General features: G+C 43.3%; 1 protein-coding gene across 1 annotated transcript; it reads left to right on the forward strand.

Annotated features, from left to right (window-relative positions):
- Positions 1-221: 221 nt before the first annotated feature.
- On the forward strand, positions 222-22,864 carry etnk1 (ethanolamine kinase 1). The gene is made up of 8 exons (XM_083631976.1): positions 222-434; positions 2,069-2,328; positions 2,497-2,637; positions 7,307-7,449; positions 16,016-16,099; positions 16,189-16,349; positions 19,337-19,410; positions 19,661-22,864. The coding sequence occupies exons 1-8, from the start codon at positions 288-290 to the stop codon at positions 19,731-19,733; spliced, it is 1,083 nt and encodes a 360-aa protein (XP_083488102.1). The 5' UTR covers positions 222-287; the 3' UTR covers positions 19,734-22,864.

Below are 22,864 nucleotides of genomic sequence, written 5' to 3' on the forward strand. Positions count from 1 at the left end.
TCACTTTGTGATGCTGGTTTAAATTGGCAAATTATACAGACAACTGTAGACACTCCGTGCTGCGGCGTACGTGATGATTTTACACAAGCGCTTCTAGTGAGTCATTCGATTGACCGGCATGCAACGGGCGGACGGTTGGATTTTTTTGGAGGTGGGATTTTTCAGAGAGGCGTTGCCGCACACCGACTGCTCCAGAGACTTGCACTCTATAGTTTATTACATTTTGCACGAGCTCAGTCGCTCTGTTCGCCGAAGTAATACGATATTCTCGCAGCTAACGATTCGCCATGGCCAACTACATTCACGTACCCGACGAGGCTCCCGCTGTTCCTAAAATAGATGTGACACTTGACGAGAACGACTACAGAACCGGTGCAATGAGACTCATCAAGGAGCTGAGACCTAGTTGGAGGCCATCCGAGGTCAAAATAAAGGTATAACTTCTTTATCTCTGTCTGTGTAACGTTAGCTATTTGCTACGTGACCATTTCATTATTTTTTTTGCAGTTAAAAACGTTATATCACCCGAAACCGTCCATGTTATACGAATATTATATAAGACATACATTCCACAAAGTATATAATCAAATGGCTATTACTATAACGCTATCTGTTGACTAGCACGTGCACACTATAATTCCATATATAATTACAGTTGTTGCTAGTTAGCTAACGTGACGCCTTGGCAAATAGCATCTGCGTCAGTTCATGATCAAACTGAGTTGCTAGTCTTGCCGCAGCCTGCAGCCCTCGCCTCGCCTCAGGCAAGCACGTAGTCAGTACAGCGAGGGAACTGTTTGTTCGGATACAAACTCACCGAGGTTACATAACATCTGGATACTGAATACCGGTACTGATATAATTTGAATGAATACGATGAAGCAGTGACTATGGGAGCTAATATAAATGTGTAGAGCACCTATGCCTCGTCCACCTTTTACTGTCACTACACCACAACAGTACAATCATGAAAATAATGAAGTAATGGAAACGTTTTGGATTATTGGAAAGTGTGCGAACGCTGTCCCATTATACACTCAGCTGTTTTTACCGGGTCCTGCTGGCATGAACATGTTTAAGTCTGAATTTGATCGTTCTACTTTGAGGCGATCAGTGATTATTTGAATGTTGGCTATGTCAATGTTGGCGTATCAGATGAAGGTGTGTAGCCCAACATGAACCCGAATGGCTGCTTTTTCTGGAATTTCTAGGAAGGGAGGGTGGCAAGCACATCTGAAGGGAGAAGGTGGTGTGTCGAAAGAGGCCTAAAGCGTGTACTTTTCTCAACACGGACAGCATTCAGAGAATGTGACTATATTTGCATTAAGTTTTGCATGAGTCTCATGACCTACTCCCATGGTTGCGCTGTATTGCTAAGAAGACCAACTCTGTATCAACTGTATTGCTAAGAAGACCAACGCAAACAGAGGAGAGAATGTTGTCATGTCTCAAAGTTTCCAGAGAGGAGAATACGACACACATCAAGAGAGATGCACCTTAACCCAGCTGGCCAGAAACAGGATGGCGCGAGTGATTTTCCTCGCCAGTGACAGGAAGGGGGTGTGGCGCTTCTCTTGGTAAACAGTCAGAGGGCTAGGGCTGGTCACATGCTCTGTCACACTCACGTATTCATCAATGGCCACAAAGTGTAAACTCAGCAAATGCCAGCCATTGCTTCCTCATATACACAATCAAATTCTTGGCAGTCCACTCATTCTCAGTCAAATCCCGATCGTGTAAACGATTAGGTTGGTATGTTGGGGGGGCCGACCCCTCCTTCCCCCAAAATGTTCCCAGCCTCTCAACACGGGAACAATTCAGCTTAAATCAACCCAGACAAGCCCTAATTTCCACAGCTACATTCGTCCTCTCTTTTGTCTTCTTCCAGATCCTGACTCCACTCAGAAGTTATGTAAGGCTCAAAACAATGCAGGCCTTCAGGCAGAGGGCTGAAATAGGATGATGTGGAGGATGGGCCAGCTTTTCTCTAGCTGTAGGCTACTCGTTCGCAATCTTTAAAACACAGGCCTAATTATGCATTTCCCTCTATCCGTTCCTCCCTCTCCAGTTCTTCACAGATGGGATAACCAATAAGCTGATGGGCTGCTATGTGGGCGGAGTCATGCAGGATGTGGTTCTCGTTCGCATTTATGGCCACAAGACAGAACTGCTGGTAGACCGGGAAAATGAAGTGAAAAGCTTCCGGGTCCTCCATGCGCACCGCTGCGCCCCGCGCCTTTACTGTACCTTCAACAACGGCCTGTGTTACGAGTTTCTGCAGGGAAGTGCCTTGGAGCCTGAGCACATCCGCAGCCAGCCTATGTTCAGGTACCAACCGTGTATTCTTTGTAATGCAACATAGCTTCTGGCTGGAGCAGTGTGGGTCTGTCTGTCAGACGCTCTCACACACACCATGTTCCAACTACCCCACTGGCCCTTGCCTTTTCTTTAGGATTCATTAAAGCCTCTTCTTGTCCCCCCTTCTCTACCTTGCAGGCTTATTGCCAGGCAGCTGGCCAAGTACCATGCCATCCATGCCCACAACGGCTGGGTGCCCCGGTCTGACCTGTGGCTGAAGATGGGCAGGTACTTCGCCCTCATCCCCAAGTACTTCCAGGACCCAGAGAAGAACACCAGGTATGAGGAGCAAAGCTAGTCTCGCAAATGGAAGGAGAAATATGTGTCAGAATAATTTCTACAACTCTCATGGAAGATAATGGACAGTTTAAAGGCAGCCATCTCAACTTGACTGACAGGGTTTCTGCAGGTTTCAGAAAGTACATTTGAAAACACAAAGACCTTTTAATGCTACCTATAGTTGAATTTGAGACCAATTTAAAAAGCAAAATAAAGAAACAAAGCTAAAATACAGATATGATACAGTACATAGTATACTACTAAGCCTGTTCTGTATTCATTTATGAGTGGACATGCAGCACAAAGAAACCTGTCTTTACAAACAATAGGGTATAAATAGGCTTAAATAGGGTAGTGCGCCTTGCCCGCAAGATAACTGGTGCCAACCTGCCGGCTCTAGAAGAGCTCTATAGCTCCAGACTTTTGTCCCGGGCCTCCAGTATTATCAGGGACCCTGCAGGTCACCCGGCCGCCAGTCTTTTTGAGTTACTCCCTCTGGGTAGACGCTACCGCTCCATTAAATGCTCCACCACTCGCTTTGCGAGAAGCTTTTACCCGAGTGCTGTGCGTAGTTTGAACGATCACAAATCTAAACGGTAGATCTCTGTTTTGTCTAGACCATCTAGACACCTAGACTTTTCTTTTTTTCTGTTATTTTCTTTTGTATAAGATGTCTTATACTGGTTTCTCATGCAATTTGATCCTTGCTTAGGCACTTTACTACTGTGCACTTTATGTGTGATTGTGCACTTTGTTCCTGCACTTTAATAAGTGAGCGGGATGACTCGGGCCTTTATCCACAGATGTACCTGTCTCATTTTATTGTTTTATTCTTTTATTTTATCTTATTTACTTTTTAAACCTTTTTATTGTCTGTCTTTTTATGCTATTTTATGTTGTCATGACCTGTCATATATGTGTCTATGTTTTAAGCTCTTGCACCCCAATTCCAATGTAGTTTCGACTGCAAATGGTAAATAAACTGACTCTGACTCTGACTCTGACTCTGACTCTAAACATAAGACCTCTAATAACAATCCAACTTTTTATGTGTGGACATGACATCATGGACTGAGTAGCAAAGAAAAAAAGGTCTGTAATGGGACTGTTTGGCAACATGTCTCAGGATCTTGTGTGTTTATGTTCTCATTACCTCCACATGGAACTTTGGCCCCTACCTCTCTTATCAATGAGTCATAAATGGTCCAAACCCCCACGTGTAAAGGCACAACATAGGAGCACTGACTGTTCATTCAAATGTACGTCTCACATGTCTGAGGCAGGGTGTGGCATTCCATTCATAAACTCAGCAGGTGTGAGATCATTTTGTACCTGTGGACGTCCAGAGAGTTACACAAGTCAGACTAAGACGACTTGTCAAGAAAGTGACTCAGAGTAGCTCATTAAAAATATACAACTCATTTAAAGGTTCAAAGGTTCAAACCTCCAAAGGTTTTCAGTTTACTTGGGTGGTGCTGGGAGGGGTTTTTGATGACTTGTCAGTTATCACTGACGTTTCATTATGTGAACCCAGTAACTCTTTTTCAGGCAGTACCAAACTCTGTCTAGTATAAGCTAATAATATTGCAACATTAGCTGACTATACTTCCAACTTATTGAAGCTATGTTTCAAACTGCCTCTTGCATCGGCAGACAGACTGCGATTTGAAGGAGCAGAGATGATCAGTGTCGAGCATCTATGCATCAGTGAATAGAGCTGAACAGTCACTTGCCCCGGAAGAGAGTTCCCAATTCGTTTTCTCCATAGACATTTAGAAAAATCCTTATATGTGTTTCAAGGCTGGAACCAAGCCAACCAGCGACCTACTGAATCGTGAGTGACCATAATACATTTCACTTGAAGCAAATACAAAAAATAACAACGGGGGGGGGGGTTTGAATTTTCAAACCCCCCCCCCCCCTCCCATCTTTATCAATGTAATTTAAATCAAAATAAATAGCCTATTGATGCACGTTGTAGGAGAAAAAAGGTATTTCAAAGACCGAAGCAGCAAACCTTGTATCAAAATAATTATGTTAAGATTACATATGGAGTGAAACTGTGGCTTTAATGCATTACTCAAAAATGAATATTAAGGTTAAGGCTTTTATTTTGAAAGCCCTAAAGCGGAAGACATACTTTTAAATTCTGGCTGACTTTTTTTCTTCTTCTTGCATATTCCGTCATTTGGGTTCCATTGGACACAATGCAAAGGCAATTTAAAGTAATTCACCATTAAGAAAGTCAGATTTCAATCTCTGGGAAGCACTGACGTCATTATTGAGGTGCAAAATATACTGTTTTCAGCTGGTGTGCTCTCTATATCACATGCCATTCACAGCTGATAGGTAATTACCCAACTCGTTTGGAGGTCTGTCTAATCAGCTGTCACTAACGCCTTTGTAACTTTTAGACTATCAAGAGCTATTTTTGACCAAAAAGTAAATAAGAAATGTGTCTGCAGCCGCAAAACATATTTGATCCTTATAAATATTGAAGGTAACAAAGCCTGTTAAGTCTTAACATTACTAATAGGTCTAACTGAGCATATCTTTGACGGTCTTGGTGGAGAGAGGGGCATATCTTTAATTTTCTGAACTATCCCAGTTTTGTTTTTGAAGTCTGAGAATACTAATGCTCTGATATTTAAATTTCTTCTTTCATGTATTCACCGTCCATGGACGCCTTTCCATTCCTTACAGTACTATCTCCTCGAGCTGCCAAAAAACTAGCATTACACACTTTTTAGTTGACTGAAATGTTAAAACTTTTTTTTAATTCAGTGTATACATTTTTACAATTGGAGAATGTAAGAATCAGTTTAGGCCTACGATAAGTTAAAAAACATCCATCATTCATTTTGGTATAATTGTTGTCAAAGCCACAGAGAGCCAGTGTGGAGGGAGGGGCTAAAGAGCTGCATGTGGCTCCAGAGCCGCAGGTTGCCTACACTAGTTTAGTAGCCAATCTAAAAGGGGCTTAAGATATGGTACTTGTTCCAAAGTGAACTAATAAGCCCTGACTAATAGTTTGAATGGATTATTGTCAGCATTGCTGAACGTTTTGGGGTTTGTCCTTTTTTAATTATTAACAAAATGCACATGTAAATGGTAAAACTGAAAAAAAGAGGAGACCACTAATCCAAAAGTTGTGGTTTAAACAAGGAAATGGCAAGGGGCGTATAAAACTCTCACTCTTAAAGAAGGAATTGGGAATCAACTCAACAGCCAGACACAGATGAATTGAAACCTCAACACAGAGCAGAGAGAAACAAAAACAACAAAATGTCCGAGTATGCCTATTATGAGAGCTGATTCCAGAGTGATTGTGTTTCACTTTAAATGACAGACATATTCACTACTCTGTCTAAAACATACCCAAGCAAAAGCAGGAATAGATATTTTCATAGTAAAGTACAGGTAAAAGTTCACAATCACATTTTCATTAAAACAAGCAATAGCTGCAACCACATATGCAAATTTTCAAAATGACGTATAGCAGGGGCAGCTCTGCATTTTTAAATTTGTCCCCATTTTAGCCAATTCGTATGAACATAACACACATCTTTTATACACACATACACTTGACCTCAATGCCAATTTCTGCCTCCTAGGGCGAAAACTGTGGCCGTTAAAGGGTGGTGAACTTTCTATGGACCAATTAACCGACCGACAGAGTGACTTATAGAGCTGCTGGTCACAGCAAGAAATTCTCCAAGTATTCAAATGTGAACATTTAACTCAAAAAACAAACTAATGTAATTTCTAGAGTCAGAAGTGTGTGGTGGCATTGAGGCCAATGCGGGAAGTACCAAAAACTGCAGTTCCTCGAATGGCCATATGAGGCTGGTTAAAACAAACTCCACTTACACTTGAAGGTCTGCCATGCTGCTATCCTCCTGGCTGTGTAGTCCTGCTTTAGGGTGGGCGGAGCAAGTTTTCTAACGTTAGTTAGCAAGCCTAGCCAGATAAGAGTCAGGTAGGATGCTTCCTACTATCATTCAAAAGTGACTTTCCTGATACCGTATAAACAACTAACCGCGCCGTCTCGCGTGATTTGTGCAAGACCCAAGATGGCAGCGGCCAAAATGCCAAACTAGAGGCTTCAAAACGGGAGTCCACAAACCAAAGGGTGATGATGTCACACTCACTCCGTCTGTAGCTTTTGACAGTCTATGGTAATAACAGATGTCATTTGTTACGTTGTTTACCGAATAGCCTGGAAATTGAGTTTTGAGTGAATTATTGTCAAGATTCAGGATTTCAGTGGACCTTTTCTGAAGGCTGTTTCATTGACAGATTATTTTAAGAAAAACTCACACTTCACTCAAATGTGTTTTATGTGAGACACAACGGTTCTACTCTCATCTTGTGCTTGGCAGTGCGGACAGCTGTATTTTTTTAAGGCCTGTGTCTGCCCTAAAAAAGTGTTGTTTTCCTTATTGTAAATTCATATTCATTTGGGAATACCTGTCCATAAAATTAGGTTCTCTCTTCTCTTCTCTCCCCCTCTGTGTTTCTGTTTACATCTTTTCTATTTCTAACCCAACCCTCAACTTCCCCCACCCTGACTCACTGCACCTGCACCTGGCTTTCCATAATTGCTCCAAATTCTCCCGCTCTCCCCCTCACTGACTCTCACCGATCTCCCCTCCTGCGCCACCTTCAGGTTGAGTGCAGAGGTGCCCAGCCCGCAGCGTCTCCGAGAGGAGCTGGTGTGGCTGCAGCAGAGCCTGTCGGTGCTCGGCTCCCCAGTGGTTCTCTGCCACAACGACCTGCTGTGCAAGAACATAATCTCTAACCAGGAGACAGGTGAGTATACAGCGCTCAGTGGGAGAGGTTGCTCTGTGACTGTTTTGTGTTGTAGTGTGTACTGCACTGGCCCCTAGACACAGGTAGGATTTGCTGCACTTGTAAACTCATGCTGAGTCACATTCTTCACTCATTGTCACTGCAGTGCGCCGGGCCACAGCCACTCAATTAGAACAGTTAGAGAAGGCTTTCCATTGATTTGGATTTGTTCCTAGGTATTCTCCCTGGGGTGCACACATGCTAAACCCATGCTAAATAGGGCGGACTATGCATTTTTTGTCATGTTCAGTATAGGGATGGGCAACAAATTTCGAATTTTCGAAGAATAGTTTTTGTTACGGTAAAAAAAGAAACGGTAGAAAGTAGAAATGGTGTCTACATTACACCAACACTCAAGGAAAAGGGTTCAAGGCTCGTTACTGCATGAAGAAAAGCTGATATTCTGTCTAGTGTCTACTGTTCCATGGGCTATCTCCACTTTGTTCGGGAAGCTAAGCTAACGTGGCTAACGTAGCCTGGGTCTGACTGTGAAGCTAAGCTAACGTGGCTAACGTAGCCTGGGTCTGACTGTGAATGTCAATAGATTGCCAAAGTCACCCCTTGTCCCTGTCCATGGGATTTAATCCGCCATTCATTTTTTTCCATAGACCTGGCGTAAAATGTTTATAAAAATTGTTTTACTTGGTCAAAGCGAGCGATCAAACTATACTTAGAATCAGCGGAGACCATATAACATTTGTGACTCGCATAAAAAAAAAAAAAATCAGACTTTTGCTACAAATGCCCATCCCTAGTTCAGTATTCTAGGGAAACGGAATCCTTCTCTTAACGAGGTTCCACTTTGTTTTCAGTGTGTGTGTTTTTTACCATCTGTAATACAGATTGTCATGTTCAAAATTAAGTGGAAAGCGAAGCCTTTTCCCAAATTGGGTTCTGTTGTTATTCCCATGTTTTCTAAGCCTTATTTACTGGTATGGATGGGAATTGTGTCTGATCTACTGTTCTAATTGTGCGTTGGGACTGTAGTGCTCACCACTGCCCTTCTCAGCCCAAAACAATCCAATGTCATCACACCATTCCACTAAGAGGAATGCATATTCGAGTTTGAGTTTCATTAAAAAGGCCTGTTTTGGTGCTTGGGGAATGTTGCTGGTTTTGTTGATTATGTGTATGTCGATCAACTTGACTTGAGTCAAAATCACCATCATTTGAACTGGTACAAATGTGATTTTACCAGTCACTGAAAAGACGTGTACAGGTGAGAAAGAAGATTGAGTGGGGGTTGAGAGCCAGGGAGAACTGAGCCTGGGAGGGGTGGGAAGGGAGAGTACACGGTTTCGATGTATGTTGGGGGTGGGAGGGGGAGCTGTCAGCCCCCTCGCCAGTTTGCGCAGAGGGGAGGGGCACTTCTCACAGCTCCTTGTCTCTAGCCTTTCTCCCCTAGGAATCACAGCCGAGGCTGTGGCTGCCTGGCTCCGCCCCGCCCCGGGGGGGCGACGGAGAGAGAGAGACACAACACACGCAGTCGGCTCTGTCTGCCCACTGCTCAGGCTAAACGGGATGAGTTCATGGCGGCAGTACCCTCCAATGCAACTCCAGTTGTCCCTCGGACTTCTTATTACTAGGCCACTTGCGATGCCGGTGATAACACAAATGTTGACTCACTCTCACTCTGAGCATCAGCTAATTGCCTAAAATCTAAATGTGTAACTGCTCCCTACTTATCAGTTTCGCCGTTGTTTTTTAAAAGTGCATTGCTAGAAAATATTTTGCCTCAATATGGATCACTGAGCAGATCATACGACTTAGTCGAAGTAGAGAGGCAGAGGAGATCAATACTTCTATATGGGAGTAATTTGTGATTAATGGCCCCAATAGTTCTCTGATGTTCCCTTAAGCCTTGGCCACACTGATCCGTGGTGTCTGTCCGTGTGCGTTCATTTCTCTGTTCACTTCCATTCATTTTCAATGACAGCTGTCCGACTGTCCGTGGAGCATTCAGAAGCGTACGTATCCAGAAAATTTGCATACGTTTTGATGGGCAGAAAGTTGAAGAGGGATGAACTTTTTCTGGATGGACATATCGGATGGTCGGATAGTCACTGTCCGTTTAGCCAATCAGAGTCGAGGTCTCGAGAGGAGGCGTTCCGAGATTTGTTTCAACTTTTCAAAGAAGATGGCGGCCGAGGCGGTGAAGGAGGCTATAATTAATGCTGTGTACAACGTGATAGTCAGTGTCACCGTCTGATTTCACCATCTAATCTGGTCATTTGGTGGCATTTTATTGCCACATAAGTAACGTAGCGCACAGAGCCAACAGCTAGCTGATGCCAGCTTTCTTCTCTCGGTTTATAGGCGGGTCACTGACACCTTCAAGGTGCTTACCGCCACCTGCTGTACAAGTAGGTTACTTGTACATGCAACGGACATAAATCTATCCGTCTATCCGTTCTGTCCATTTTCTGACGGATCAGTGTGGCCAAGGCCTTATCCTCATATCACCTAATATTCTCCAATACAGTGTGCTTCTAGCTAGGGATGTCGACCGATGACCGTTTCACCGGTAATCGACCGTTTCAACATTAACCGATTTAATACTATCAGTTAAACGGTTTAAAAAAATGTTGCACGTGCCCTTTAACACACGTGCCATACCATGCAGGTGGGCAAGTAAAAATTTCACGGGGTCGTATCAGTGGGGGAGTGCCTGATAATCATCATGTTGTTGTTTCCCTGCAGATTAGTGCGTTAATCATTGTGGTTGATGGTAAAACATTACTTTTTCTTCATTGGCTTATTCGGTCTCACTCTCCCTCTCCTCCCTCCCTCCCTGTCTGCCTGCCTGCACGTTCATCATGCACGCATACCATAATGATGAAACACACCAAACAATTTCGTTTTTACCGAGTTCCAAATTGGCAGACATGAAGCGTCTAATTGACGATGGAAAAGTATCAATTAACGTTACTCTTTACTGTCCAACACGTGCCAGCTCGGAAAAATTGTTTCACAACGAGAGACTCATTGTCTGTCAGGGTGTTCAGCTGCACCGCCAAATGACAGACATGATACGCACACATTTAGAGCCAGATCCATTTGTAGGCTATGCATTGACACTGACTGACAGTCAAATAGCCATTTTAATCTTCCCGGTTAACTGATCAATAGTCGGCTAATGAGGGACGGTTGTCGGTCAAGAATTTTTTTCATTTTCGACATCCCTACTTCTAGCACAATCACACTCACCACATCTACAAGTGACAACCATCACATACTTCTTCACAACGCACTCACCACATCTACAAGTGACAACCATCACATAATTCTTCACAACGCACTCACCACATCTACAAGTGACAACCATCACATACTTCTTCACAACGCACTCACCACATCTACAAGTGACAACCATCACATAATTCTTCACAACGCACTCACCATATCTTCAAGTGACAAACTCACTCACCACATCTACAAGTGACAACCATCACATAATTCTTCACAACGCACTCACCATATCTTCAAGTGACAAACTCACTCACCACATCTACAAGTGACAACCATCACATAATTCTTCACAACGCACTCACCACATCTTCAAGTGACAACCATCACATACTTCTTCACAAACCACTCACCACATCTACAAGTGACAACCATCACATAATTCTTCACAACGCACTCACCACATCTTCAAGTGACAAACTCACTCACCACATCTACAAGTGACAACCATCACATAATTCTTCACAACGCACTCACCACATCTTCAAGTGACAACCATCACATACTTCTTCACAAACCACTCACCACATCTACAAGTGACAACCATCACATACTTCTTCACAACACACTCACCACATCTACAAGTGACAACCATCACATAACCATCACATAATTCTTCACAACGCACTCACTACATCTTCAAGTGACAACCATCACATAATTCTTCACAACGCACTCACTACATCTTCAAGTGACAAACTCACTCACCACATCTACAAGTGACAGACAACCATCACATACTTCTTCACAACGCACTCACTACATCTTCAAGTGACAACCATAATGGAATGAACAACACAGTGGACCCAAAGAATTTCAGCTCCAAGCCGTAATTATCACATTACTGACCACGGCCCACGCAAGCTGTCTAAGCCAGTGGTTCTCAAAAAAAAATTCACGTGAAGGGCCCCTAAGCTGACACGGACCAGCTTAGTCACGGACCCCCATTTGATAAGATTTTGTCCCAGGGTCCCCCATCTAATCTGACATTTAATTACAGAAAGTGTCTGAAACACATGAACCAAAATAATCATACATTCTGTCATCGTGTTACTTATGGGTGGAATTATAGTGGAAATAAATTAGGCTTTTTGCTGGGGACCCTCTGGAACCCCCTCAAGGACCCCTGGGGGTCCCCAAACCCCACTTTGAGAACCACTGGTCTAAGCTTAGCCTCTCACTGGAGTGAATCCACCAGCCCCCCTGCACATACACCCTTTTTTAAGGCTGAAAAACTATTTTGACTTGATAGCTTCCTGTGAGTCTCGCTCAGAGTTGCAACCGTATGTCAAATGTGAGGAGAGAGAGAGAGGCTACCACCACTTCCTGTATTGATAAAACCATAACACAGAAGTGGTTCAAATTAGATTTGAATCAATTGTTTTTGTTCCTCAGTAAATTGCATTGTTTTCTCAAGATCACTGTTAAAAAGCGTCGTATTGCTTCTCTCTGTATGTCTCAGCCTTTCTCACACTACAGGCTGCTTTTGTTTCTTGCATATCTCACTCGAGTCAGAAAACACATTCTAGTCGGTCCCAGTGGCTACAAAACCTGCAGTTCAGCTGCCAACAGGAAGTCTCTCAAAGATTGTCATTTGCATAGACGCAGCAGAGGTGTCACGCTATTGGGTTCAAAGTGGACCAATGAGAAGGGGGCATTGGAGGGGAGTGTGTGGGAAGAGGAAGTGTGTGTGTGAGTGGGGGGAGAAAGGATAGGGGGTTTGGCAGCAGTGCCTGATGTTTCGACACTGTGCGTGAGAGCTGAAAGAGAATGTGTCAGTGAGTGAGAGAGAGCATGTGTAACAGTGAGAGAGGGAGTATGTGTGACAGATGTGTTTGCCCCAACCTTTTCGTCTGCTGCACAGGGGGCTATAGCCACTGACCGGAGGTGTTCAGTTGTGTCCCGCTAGGACCTACACGGCGGCTGGTAACCCACCTCAAAGTGTCTTTCTCTGTAGTCCAGCACAACCTCAAAGAACTACACTTTTCCATAGGCTAGCTAGCGCAAAGAAGCGAGCTTAGCTTAGGGAAAAAAGATTTAAAAGGGAAAAACAAAACGTTGCAGAGTGGAGACTTTGAGAATTAAAATTTTCAATTGGGAATGCACGGGTATTCCAAAATTAAAATCACCATGATAATATGTCTGCCTGTAAAAACAAAAGTGGGGGAAAAGAGCTACTGTAAATGTCTGCAGCTCTGCAGGAGTAAGGCTTTGTATTTTGAGGCTGGCCGTTTCATGCTGTTAACAGGGAGTCCTTCACTGTGTTCGTCTTTGGTGTACAGATACAGCTCACCGTTTCAGCAAATGTCATTTGACAGCAACACATTCTTTGAACTTTTTGCTCCATGCTCTTGTTACATTGGATATGAAGTGACATCATGACAGCACCAGTGGCTCCTGCATTACATTACTGGCTTTCCTTGGGAAGCTAAGCAGGTCTGGCCTAGGATACTCCTTGGATGGGAGACTGCTGCTGGAAGTGGTGTTGGAGGACCAGTAGGAGGTGCTCTGGTCCGAATGGTCTGATGAATAATCTGATCTGAAGAATAATCTCTGTCCTGTGAGTGAGCACCGTCCTTCAGATGAGACGTTAAACCGAGGTCCTGACTCTCTGTGGTCATTAAAGATCCCATGGGCACTCTCCTCAAGAGTAGGGGTGTAACCGCCCGGCGCCCTGGCTAAAGTCCAAAACAGGCCTTCCTTCAAACATGGCCACCTAATCATCCCTCGTTACTTAATTGACACATTCAATCCTCAACTCTCCACCGTGAGAGCTGATGTGTGGTCAGCGTTCTGGTGCAAACTGGCTGTCGTGCATCACCCAGGTGGGTGCTACACATTGGTGGTGGATGAGTTGAGTTCCCTCCTCCTCCCTCCTCTGATATGTGAAGCGCTTTGAGTGTCTTGAAAGGCGCTATATAAATCCAATTCAATTTCATACACCCACGTTGAACTGTTAAAGAACGACTTTTTGTTCATGCTGTCCCCTTTTTCAGGCGCTCAGACGTATCCGTACAGGTTGAGAATAGGGATGCACGATATATCGGCAATCATATCGGTATCGGCCGATGTTGCAATGTAATATTGGTATTGGCCAAAGTTTTCACATTGAGAGGAAACAATCTGGTTAATCTGATTTATGGGCATTTCTAAATGTTTTGGAAACAAAGAAATGCATAACTTTTTCAAATTCAGTGTTTACATGTGTTTTTCAGTATGTAAATTTGATTATCATAGGAATGTGTTTTTATATCGACATCGGTAAATATTGGTTGTCGGCCATAACAGCAATGTTAATATCGGTTATCTATATCGGCCAAAACTTTCATATCTGTGCATCCCTAGTTAAGAATGTAGCCATTTAAGCTTGTAGGGAAATGATTACTGTGACATGTCGTTCTACTAGATGTTTGCACACCCATAAAGGTTGCCAGTCGGGATATTTTCTTGTCAGCCCCACAGCAGTTTTCCGTTTAAAGGTTTATTTAAAAGTTGTGTCCCCAATTGACTGAATTACTCTTAGGCAGAATGGGATCAGAATTGGATAGATTGTCCGGCTGTAATTCAACAAGGTACTGAGACATCAAAGTTGTGATGGCGCATGGAGCTTAAGTATCAAGCAGTGCGTTGCTGTACAAATACTTTAGGAGCTCACTCTTCTAGTTTTGACTTTAGTGTCTCTTTCTTATTTTAATGTTTTTCTCCCTTGGTCCCTGTGCAGGGTTCTGCTTGTTTCTTTCTTCTTCTAGTTTCTTTATTCTCCGCATGAATCTGAAACAAACCTGCTCTGTAGTCAGTGTCCTCTTTTCCCTTAGTGTGTCATCTATTACACCATGCTTTACGCATTCTCATCTGAGGCTGCCTACTTGGTGGTTTATTTAAGAGAAACAAACAAACAAACAAAAACACACAACAAGTGGATTTTATCTCAAGCATTTTACATTTACTCCCGAGTGTGCTCGATCTCCAGGGCAGCTAATGTTTGAGGTTAAATCTGACAAACCTCTGTAGAGAGGTGCATGCTAACAAGTGAAATGTTACCAAAATGACACAAAGGCATATTTTCCCACTACGGTAGTTCTTAAGGAATGTGAAAAATTTGAAATTGAACATAAAAACCTGGAAATCCCCTCATTGACTTGTTTACTAAATCTTCGATTCTGAATGTGTGTTGCTAAACTCAACAAATCTTAGCATGGTCACATTTGTCACTAAATAATGGCATCTTTGTGCATGTGTAATTATTCTTTATTGGTATTTGTTTTGGGGGGGGTACCCATCCATCTTAGTATTAGGTGTCTGTCTTAATTATCTAATTTCTTTGTTCTGTGCCAGTCTTTTCCCCTGTAGCCTACTTCCCTCAAAATGCAAACTCTTACTCCTTGCCCCTAGTATCATCAAGAAGCACCCAGCTGCAGCCTGCAGAACGGGGCGGGGCTACAGATCGGGGGGGGGGGGGTGTTGCAGGTCGACTGCTAAACCAATGAAAATGTCTGCTAAAACAATAAAGTCAAACCAATGAAATCATCACTTGGCGGGATTACAGGTTCGATTTGTAGCTAAAGTTAGGAGCTAGCAATCTGTAGCTAACAGTTAGCAGCCTGCGATCTGTAGCTAATGTTAGCAGCTAACGATCTGTAGCTAACTAAAATTAGCTGCTAGCGAGCCAGTAATAATAGCATTGATGTTAAGTATGCTTGTCTGCATTGTGTGATGATTTGAATATTGAGTACTATAGTGAGTGAAAAGTGAGGATCTCTCTCTCCACACACACATAGTGCGAATTGTACTATCTTTGTCATGGGGTGGGGGGGGGGGGGGGGGTAAAAAAGGTAATACCTACCTGTAAATATATTTAACTATTTTATTTTAATTGCTGGTATTATTGACTTTTCATACATGCAACAGGTTGTTTTCAAATGGTAGGAAATTAAATTGAATAATTACCGCTAAGTAAACAAACCACTACTTCCCTCTTTCCATCCATAGGGGATTCTCAGTTTAGATTACAGGTGATCTGTAGTCCCACCCTGTTTTGACTTCTAAACCAATTAAATTATCAATGGGGGCAGGATTACAGGTTCGATCTGTAGCCCCGCCCCATTCTGCAAGCTGCAGCTGGGTATACTTGCCTGAATCGCTAACTAGCGAGCCAAGTCCAGTCAGTCAGGGAGATGGTTATGAATGGTTTAGTTATCAAAGGGAAAACACAACATACCATAATCATTTTCTTGTTCCCTTCGCTTTGCCTCGCTCTAAACAAGGCTCCCTCTCTTCCCAGGCAATGTCAAGTTCATTGACTACGAGTATGCAGGGTACAATTACCAAGCCTATGACATTGGGAACCATTTCAATGAGTTTGCTGGTAAGTTGAACTTCTAGTCATTAATAATGTATGAAGAGTTTTGTATCCCGTGTCCAATTTCCAAATGCACATGTGTGTCTGTATTCCAGGGCTGAATGAGGTGGATTACAGCCACTACCCAGAGCGGGCCATGCAGCTGGAGTGGCTCCGCTCCTACCTGGAGGCCTATAAGGAGCACAAGGGGCAGGGCAGCGAGGTGACCGACAGAGAGGTGGAGGTTCTCTATGTCCAAGTCAACCGTTTTGCCCTGGTGAGCATCTCTGGTCTAGAATTGAGTGTCGAGACGAACAAGACAAGGTGGCGAGACTCCTGACTTGTGTACGCCAAGTTGGGGTGCATATACGGTAGTTCTGCCGGGTGTGCATGATTTTATAATGAGCCTTCTTTTTCTACGCAGGGTTCCCACGGGTCCTTGAAATAATTGAAAATGTGTGATTTGAAGGTGGGGGGCAATCAAGGGCTTGAAAGCTTTTGAAAATAGACATAATTAAGGAATTGGGTCTGGAAATTCCTTGAAAAGTCCTTGAAAAGTTTGATGTTTAAGAAGGTGTGGGATGGGAACCCTGTGTGTTTTGTGATGTAGGCTGTACTGTTAAGTCAGCCGTCGTGTCAAAACATGCTAGTCGTAAAGAAGAAGACTCAAGCGAACTTGGAACTTATATAATCCTCAATATTCACTGATGACACGTGATCTCAGTCATGCCACTGTTTTCAAGGATTGTAAATCCTGCTGAGTCACTCCCTTATGCGTTGTATTTGCTGAGACAAGACTTTGCAGTCTGACAAAATAACATGCATTTGTATTGCATGATTATGGGTAAAATAATTATCCTGATGATTTTACTGGATGTTGTAATAATCAGTTATTAGTCTTGATTGATTTGAAGGGGGGGATATTTGAGCATACTTAACGACTGTACAACTTATATCAGCATCTTGACTGTTTTCAACTACAGCGGGTGTTCTACATGAAATTACACTATTCTCAATCTCAATATGCCATTATTCTATTATAATCCAATGTGGAAACTAAAACGGTACTGTCTTTAAACAATGAAGAGGGAATCCACTGTAGAATGAAAAAAACACTTATTTAATACATTGAAATACACACCCTATTCCACCCTATACTATTACCTTCCACTTGTGTGTGAAACTAAAACTGTGACATATTATACACACTTTTAAAGTCACCGAAAAACAATGATCTCACACATATCTGAAAACTGTAAACAGTTTTGCAGTCATTCATTTAGTTTGAGAGTTATTGAGTTGATTTACATTAAAGTTTATGTTGGTGATGTCATTCATGCACAAATTACATCACTGACATAAACTTTAACACAAAACAACTCTCAATAAAGGCTTTTGCACACCAAGTCTGTATTTTTCGTCCGAGATTGTCGCACGCTTTAAAATAAATACGACCTCATGTTGTGTCACTCAGGTTTACACACTAACTCCGAAACCTTCGTCCGTCATTAACGTTTTCGGAACAGGTTAGATTTTCTGCGTTTTTCGCATCAGTCAAAAGGTCAAAAGCCTTTTGCGAGCTGTTTGAGCCGTCTGTGTTTGGGGGACAGAGGAGCGGCCGAGCGGGACTCCAGTCTGGGTGGAGACTGAGAGGCAGCGGCTCGCTCCACCTCACCGGCCCCTCTCTGCCCCCTCTCCCCGGGGAGTGGTGCTGCAGCACCCAGCCACAGTGCACCACAGCTGGCTTGGCGAGGTGAAGGTGAGCATGGAGCCATGTATGATATGGTTACCATTCCCCGACCTGCTGCCATCTGCCTTCTCCAGTCCACATTATTGCTGCTGCAGATCAGCCACTGCTGCCTGTCAGTCATGTTGCAATGTGGACACAGGAGAGGATGAATATTTGTCTCGTATTGTGTGAGATTGTGTGTAAAATAAATCATCATAGTTTTTCTGTGAATTTCTCCTTTAACCGTGCAGCCCTAAATCCACCACTAAATTTGAGGGTCCCCCCTGGCTTTAAGGAATTAGTCTCTTGCATGTGTTTTAAAAGACAAAGAACAAACAGCTTTGACTGCACAAATACGTGATTTTAAAAGCTATTGGCCCAGATAATCAGTGGAACATTTTCTTTGCAGTTAAACACAGGCACACACACATACACAGTACAGTATTTTGTGTTTTAGTTTCCCTTTTCTTTTTTCAGTATGATATGGTTACCCATATGTTGTCAGTTTCCTTAAACAAACATTTCTATTTGTTGTGCCTCGAGGTCAGCAAGGCAAAAACAGAAGCGGTTCGTAAAACAAACTTGTAATGTGACCTGGGTACAGTGCAGACAAAATATCTCACCGGGTTATTGAATTAACTTGATGTACTGCCCCAGTAGTTTTAACAAGTTGCTTAATAAGTTAACAAGGTATGTTAGGTAATAGACATGTATTGTTGTACGCTGTCCCAGTCTCTACAGTCAGTGCCTCTCCTGTTGGTTGGGAAGGGACTGAATTGCTTCTCAGAATTCAAACTGCAGCAAAATCCTTTCAGGGAGCTGAATCATCTTGTGTGCAGGTCAGGCATATTATGCATATAAAGGTGTATCATCTGAAAGGGTTCCAAGGGGGGATCTTCCACTATTACTGAGCAGCAACAATCAACCAAATCTCAGTTTGTTCCACAGAGCCCTTTACACGTAAGTGGTGGTGACCCACCCACTGAAAGCGCCTGGAATTGAAAGGTGTCAGAAAGTTGCTGAGGACAATAGCAGCAGAGTCCAGAGGGCTTGTTGTTGTTAGGGGTTTCCAGGCTTACGACAAGGTGCTGGCTCAACAAACACATGACCATAGTGTGAGGTGCATTATAACCTGTGCTACCTGTTCTGTTTGCAACCTGCTCTGTGACATAGCATGCGTACGGGAGAGCTGCGACAACTGGAAACCCATGAGGCTCGCCGCTCTCCCCTGAGCCACATTCCCCTGAGCCACATTCCCCTTGTTTATTGTCAAGGGGAAAAGAGGGCGATGTGGAGGATGGGCGAGTGAAGTACGATTGTGTTTTCTGTGTCAGCGCGTGTTGTTGCTATAGGGCTTCTCCTGGCTTTGTCCTCGCTCGAGTGAACTATGTTTGCAAAAAATGACTTGTGAGCATCTCTGGAATTAATTAGAAACGACATTCACTTTTAGGGAGTAACAGAACTTTGTACTAATTATCTTTGTGTGTGTGTGTGTGTGTGTGTGTGTGTCTGTCTGTCTCTCGCTCTGTGTCTAGGCATCTCACTTCTTCTGGGGTCTGTGGGCTCTGATTCAGGCCAAGTTCTCCACCATTGACTTTGACTTCTTGGGGTATGCCCGCAGCAGTTGAATCTTAATGAACTATTTTATTTTCCTTTTGCATGTTTGATTCAGTTATTTTATCGTAGCATGTTTCAGAACCAAATGTTAAGTGTCCAGATTGATAAGCCATTAATATTTGTCTAATCTCAGTATACAATGTGTTCTAAACAAGGTGATATTTCTGCGTCTAGCTGACAATACACTGTACGTTTTTATCTTCTGGCTGACGCTGCTCTTCTCTCTGTCTCTCTCCTCTCAGATATGCAGTCCTCCGCTTCAACCAGTACTTCAAGATGAAACCGGAGGTGGCTGCACTGAACTTACCAGAATAAAATCCCCCGCCCCCTCCACCTCCTCTTCCTGCTGCTCCTCCTCCTCACCATTCTGCTCAGCGCCTCACAGGTTGAATGCAGAGCGCCATCTAGGGGTCTTTATAGAGCCTTAAAGAGCCAGACCGAGAGTCTGTTTGATCAGTGCCTACGGGTCCCGTCTCCATCTCCTGCATCCTTCACACTCATTCTGCATTCACCCCTTTGTGGACCAGCAGCTACTGTAGCCCACATGATTTGTAGTATGGGCATGTATGAAGTAGAATCTGACTCTTGAAAGCTTACTACCTGCTACAGTCTAAAACCCACATGGCAACATTTATTGCAGAAATATTAATGATGTTGATATCGGAAGAGTATTAACATGATATTAATCGGCTGTATTTGTAAGGTGTATTTCCAGTTGTTCAGAGTGCTATACAAATTCAGAGGGAGGTGAAATGTCTCCTCATTCACAGCAGATGCATGGCATCCACCTGCCTGAAGGATGGGCAGCCAGTCTTGGGCAATCCAAAGCCCAATCTGCTTGCCTTTTGTCACCTTCCAAGAGACAATTACTCCCTGTTCATGAGGAAAGCCTGTCGGAGCCGGCCGAGCTAATGACCAAATTCCTAAGACCGGAAAAGCAACACAAGACCGGGACGGAAAAAGTGCTTGATTGTCCTCAAACCCCGCCGCCCTTCCCAAAAAAAAGAAGAAAAGGAAATGAAAAAAGTGTCTGGGATAGTCATGTAGTTGTCATCTTTGTGTAGATGGATGAGGGTTAGTCTGTTTTGGCTTTCCAAACTGAAGGTAGCGACATGCATTGTTTACATCCAACCCCTCTGTATATAAGCCTGGACCATCATTCGATGTGGGAAATCTGTCACGATAATGCACCATTTCTTTGTAACATAGGCTTCACATTTGTTTTGACACTGGGATTTTGTGCTGAGCTTCATCGAGCACTTACTAGTATCTCGTAATTGGAACATTCCATGTTCACATTAGATAGGGAATTTGGCTGCAGGTCACATTGGTAGGTAGACAGCGAAAGTCATTGATTCAGGCGATGTTTGGGGGGGGGCGGGGGAGGTGGTCAGCGTGGGGGAAACTACCTGACTGTCACACCTCCTTTCTGTCATCTTCCCCCACGGCTATGGGCATTCCCACACAGACCAGCTTCTATACCAATCCAACACAGGTCCGAGAGCCTCTGTGGTCTGACCCGTACAGCCAGAACTCCTACAGAGGATATACGGAAAAGGAATGTGGTCATTTCCAGGTCAGTGGAAGTTTGGAAATCACACATTTCAGGCCTAGAATACCGTGGAACATATTGCTCTTTAGTCCTGATGAACTTGTGACTGAGCATTTCATGTGGAGACCATCTGCCATTTCCCTTATTGTAATATTTGTGCCTGGAAGAATAATTATCAGCTTTAGCCTGATACGGCACTAGTTGACCGTTGCATTGCCGAGCCTCAATCGGCATACATCATACTGAATGCTGACCAAAATTGTGAAAGCCAGTTGAGAAATTAAGATCTGGAGAAAAGGGGAAAATGTGTAGGAACCCGGTTTAGTACAACTGGGTCCATTGGTTCTTGTGTTGGTGGTTTAGTTCAGAAATATGAAGCATCTCTGCTGTGAGTGGGACCTGTGGAGCGAGACTGTGTCTGTCATCACTGTCAGTGAGTTTCCTTATAGTTCAGAAGGCCTTGGTTAGTGTCTTTTTTTGTCTCCGGTGTCAGTTTTCCATCTCAAACTTGACTGGCCTTCATCCTTCATATGTTCTGTTTTTTTTTGTTTTGTTTTCTCCTCCTTTTAAGGAGATTTCGGAGGCTGTTTGTGAAAGTTAAGGAAGTTCATCTCTTGGGTGCTCTCACAAGCCTGCTACACCAAAGTGCTGATGTCTTTTCTTCTTGTACATAATGCACATTGTATCTTCTTTTTTTCATTTAGCAAAAAAGAAAATTTCGAATAATGGCTGTTATAGACTTTTTTTAAATGACTGTTTTATACTTATTTAAGAGAGAATGTTTGGGAGGTCTTGGAGAGTATGTGGGTGTTTGATGGTGCAGTAACAGAGGACTCCTGGGCAAAATGTTTAAAATATGTTGTGTTGGAAGAGCACTTAATTTGTTTCCAGGTACTTGAGCAGTCTGAAAAGTGTCAACGACACTTGTGAGATGAGGTGAAATCGAGTGTTCCTCCTTTGCTGCCCAACAGTTGAAAACATTTTCGAGTGGTTTTTTCCCAGGCGCACTCGACTGTAACAATGATTCCAAAGCTCCATGAAGAGATCATTAGTCGGGAGACAGGGTGGTCTGTCCATGTCCACACACTCCTGTGTGCTAATCTACCATAGTGAAGGAGTAGACACTGCATTGTTAAGTCTGTCCGTGTGCCTGTTAAAGCTCTTATTTTCTATATGCCTGTGGGTTTGAAGTTTGAAGATTATTAAGTCTCTTCTGTCTGTAATTCTTCATCGTGTTTGTTACCGGCGAATTTAGATGGGTTGGAAATGGCTTGATTTGGACCTAATCCGGATATGAAATGTGCGCCCTGCGGCTCTCAACAGTGTAAATCCTCTATGAAACTCTCTGTTAGCGTTTTGACTTTAGTTGGGTGCACATGTCAAGCTGGAATTGGGTCCTTGGGAGATTAATGTTTCTGTCTCGCCATTAGACTGTCAAGCCATGTTTACACACATTGTGTCTTTCTGCAGTTTATCCGATTCTACTGGCACTTAATTGCATCAGAATATTTAAATTTATTCTGAATTGACCTGGATCCCCCCCCCCCCCCCCCCCAATCATCCATCTGAAGCGGAAATGAATGCATCACCACTGTGACGTCAACTCGGCACTGCTCAGAACATCAATCTCCACTACACTTCAGGAGTGTGTATTTAATATTGTAAGAGGTTGTCTTTTCTCTGGCCGCTGTAGCATATGTTTATATGTACAGTAAAAACAAACAAACAATGCAATATCTTTGCTTGTCTCAAATGTGAATGAATGTACATAGAGGGAGTTCTGTTATTTTTTGTTGTCTTTTCTAAAAGTTGCATTCAAGTGAATAGTTACCTGGGGTAAGCTGTGAAATACCAATTCAATACTGTAAACATGCTTTGGAAGAATAAAGTCTAT

The sequence above is a fragment of the Poromitra crassiceps genome (genome assembly GCF_964638095.1).
Source record: "Poromitra crassiceps genome assembly, chromosome: 2".
NCBI lineage: Eukaryota > Metazoa > Chordata > Actinopteri > Beryciformes > Melamphaidae > Poromitra > Poromitra crassiceps.

Excerpts from the sequence above, each read along its gene's own strand:
- etnk1 (XM_083631976.1), top strand. The coding sequence starts at position 288 with ATGGCCAACTACATTCACGTACCCGACGAGGCTCCCGCTGTTCCTAAA. Across the intron at positions 2,329-2,496 it reads CGCAGCCAGCCTATGTTCAG|GCTTATTGCCAGGCAGCTGG; the intron begins GTACCAACCGTG and ends TCTACCTTGCAG. Across the intron at positions 16,350-19,336 it reads AAGTCAACCGTTTTGCCCTG|GCATCTCACTTCTTCTGGGG; the intron begins GTGAGCATCTCT and ends CTCTGTGTCTAG.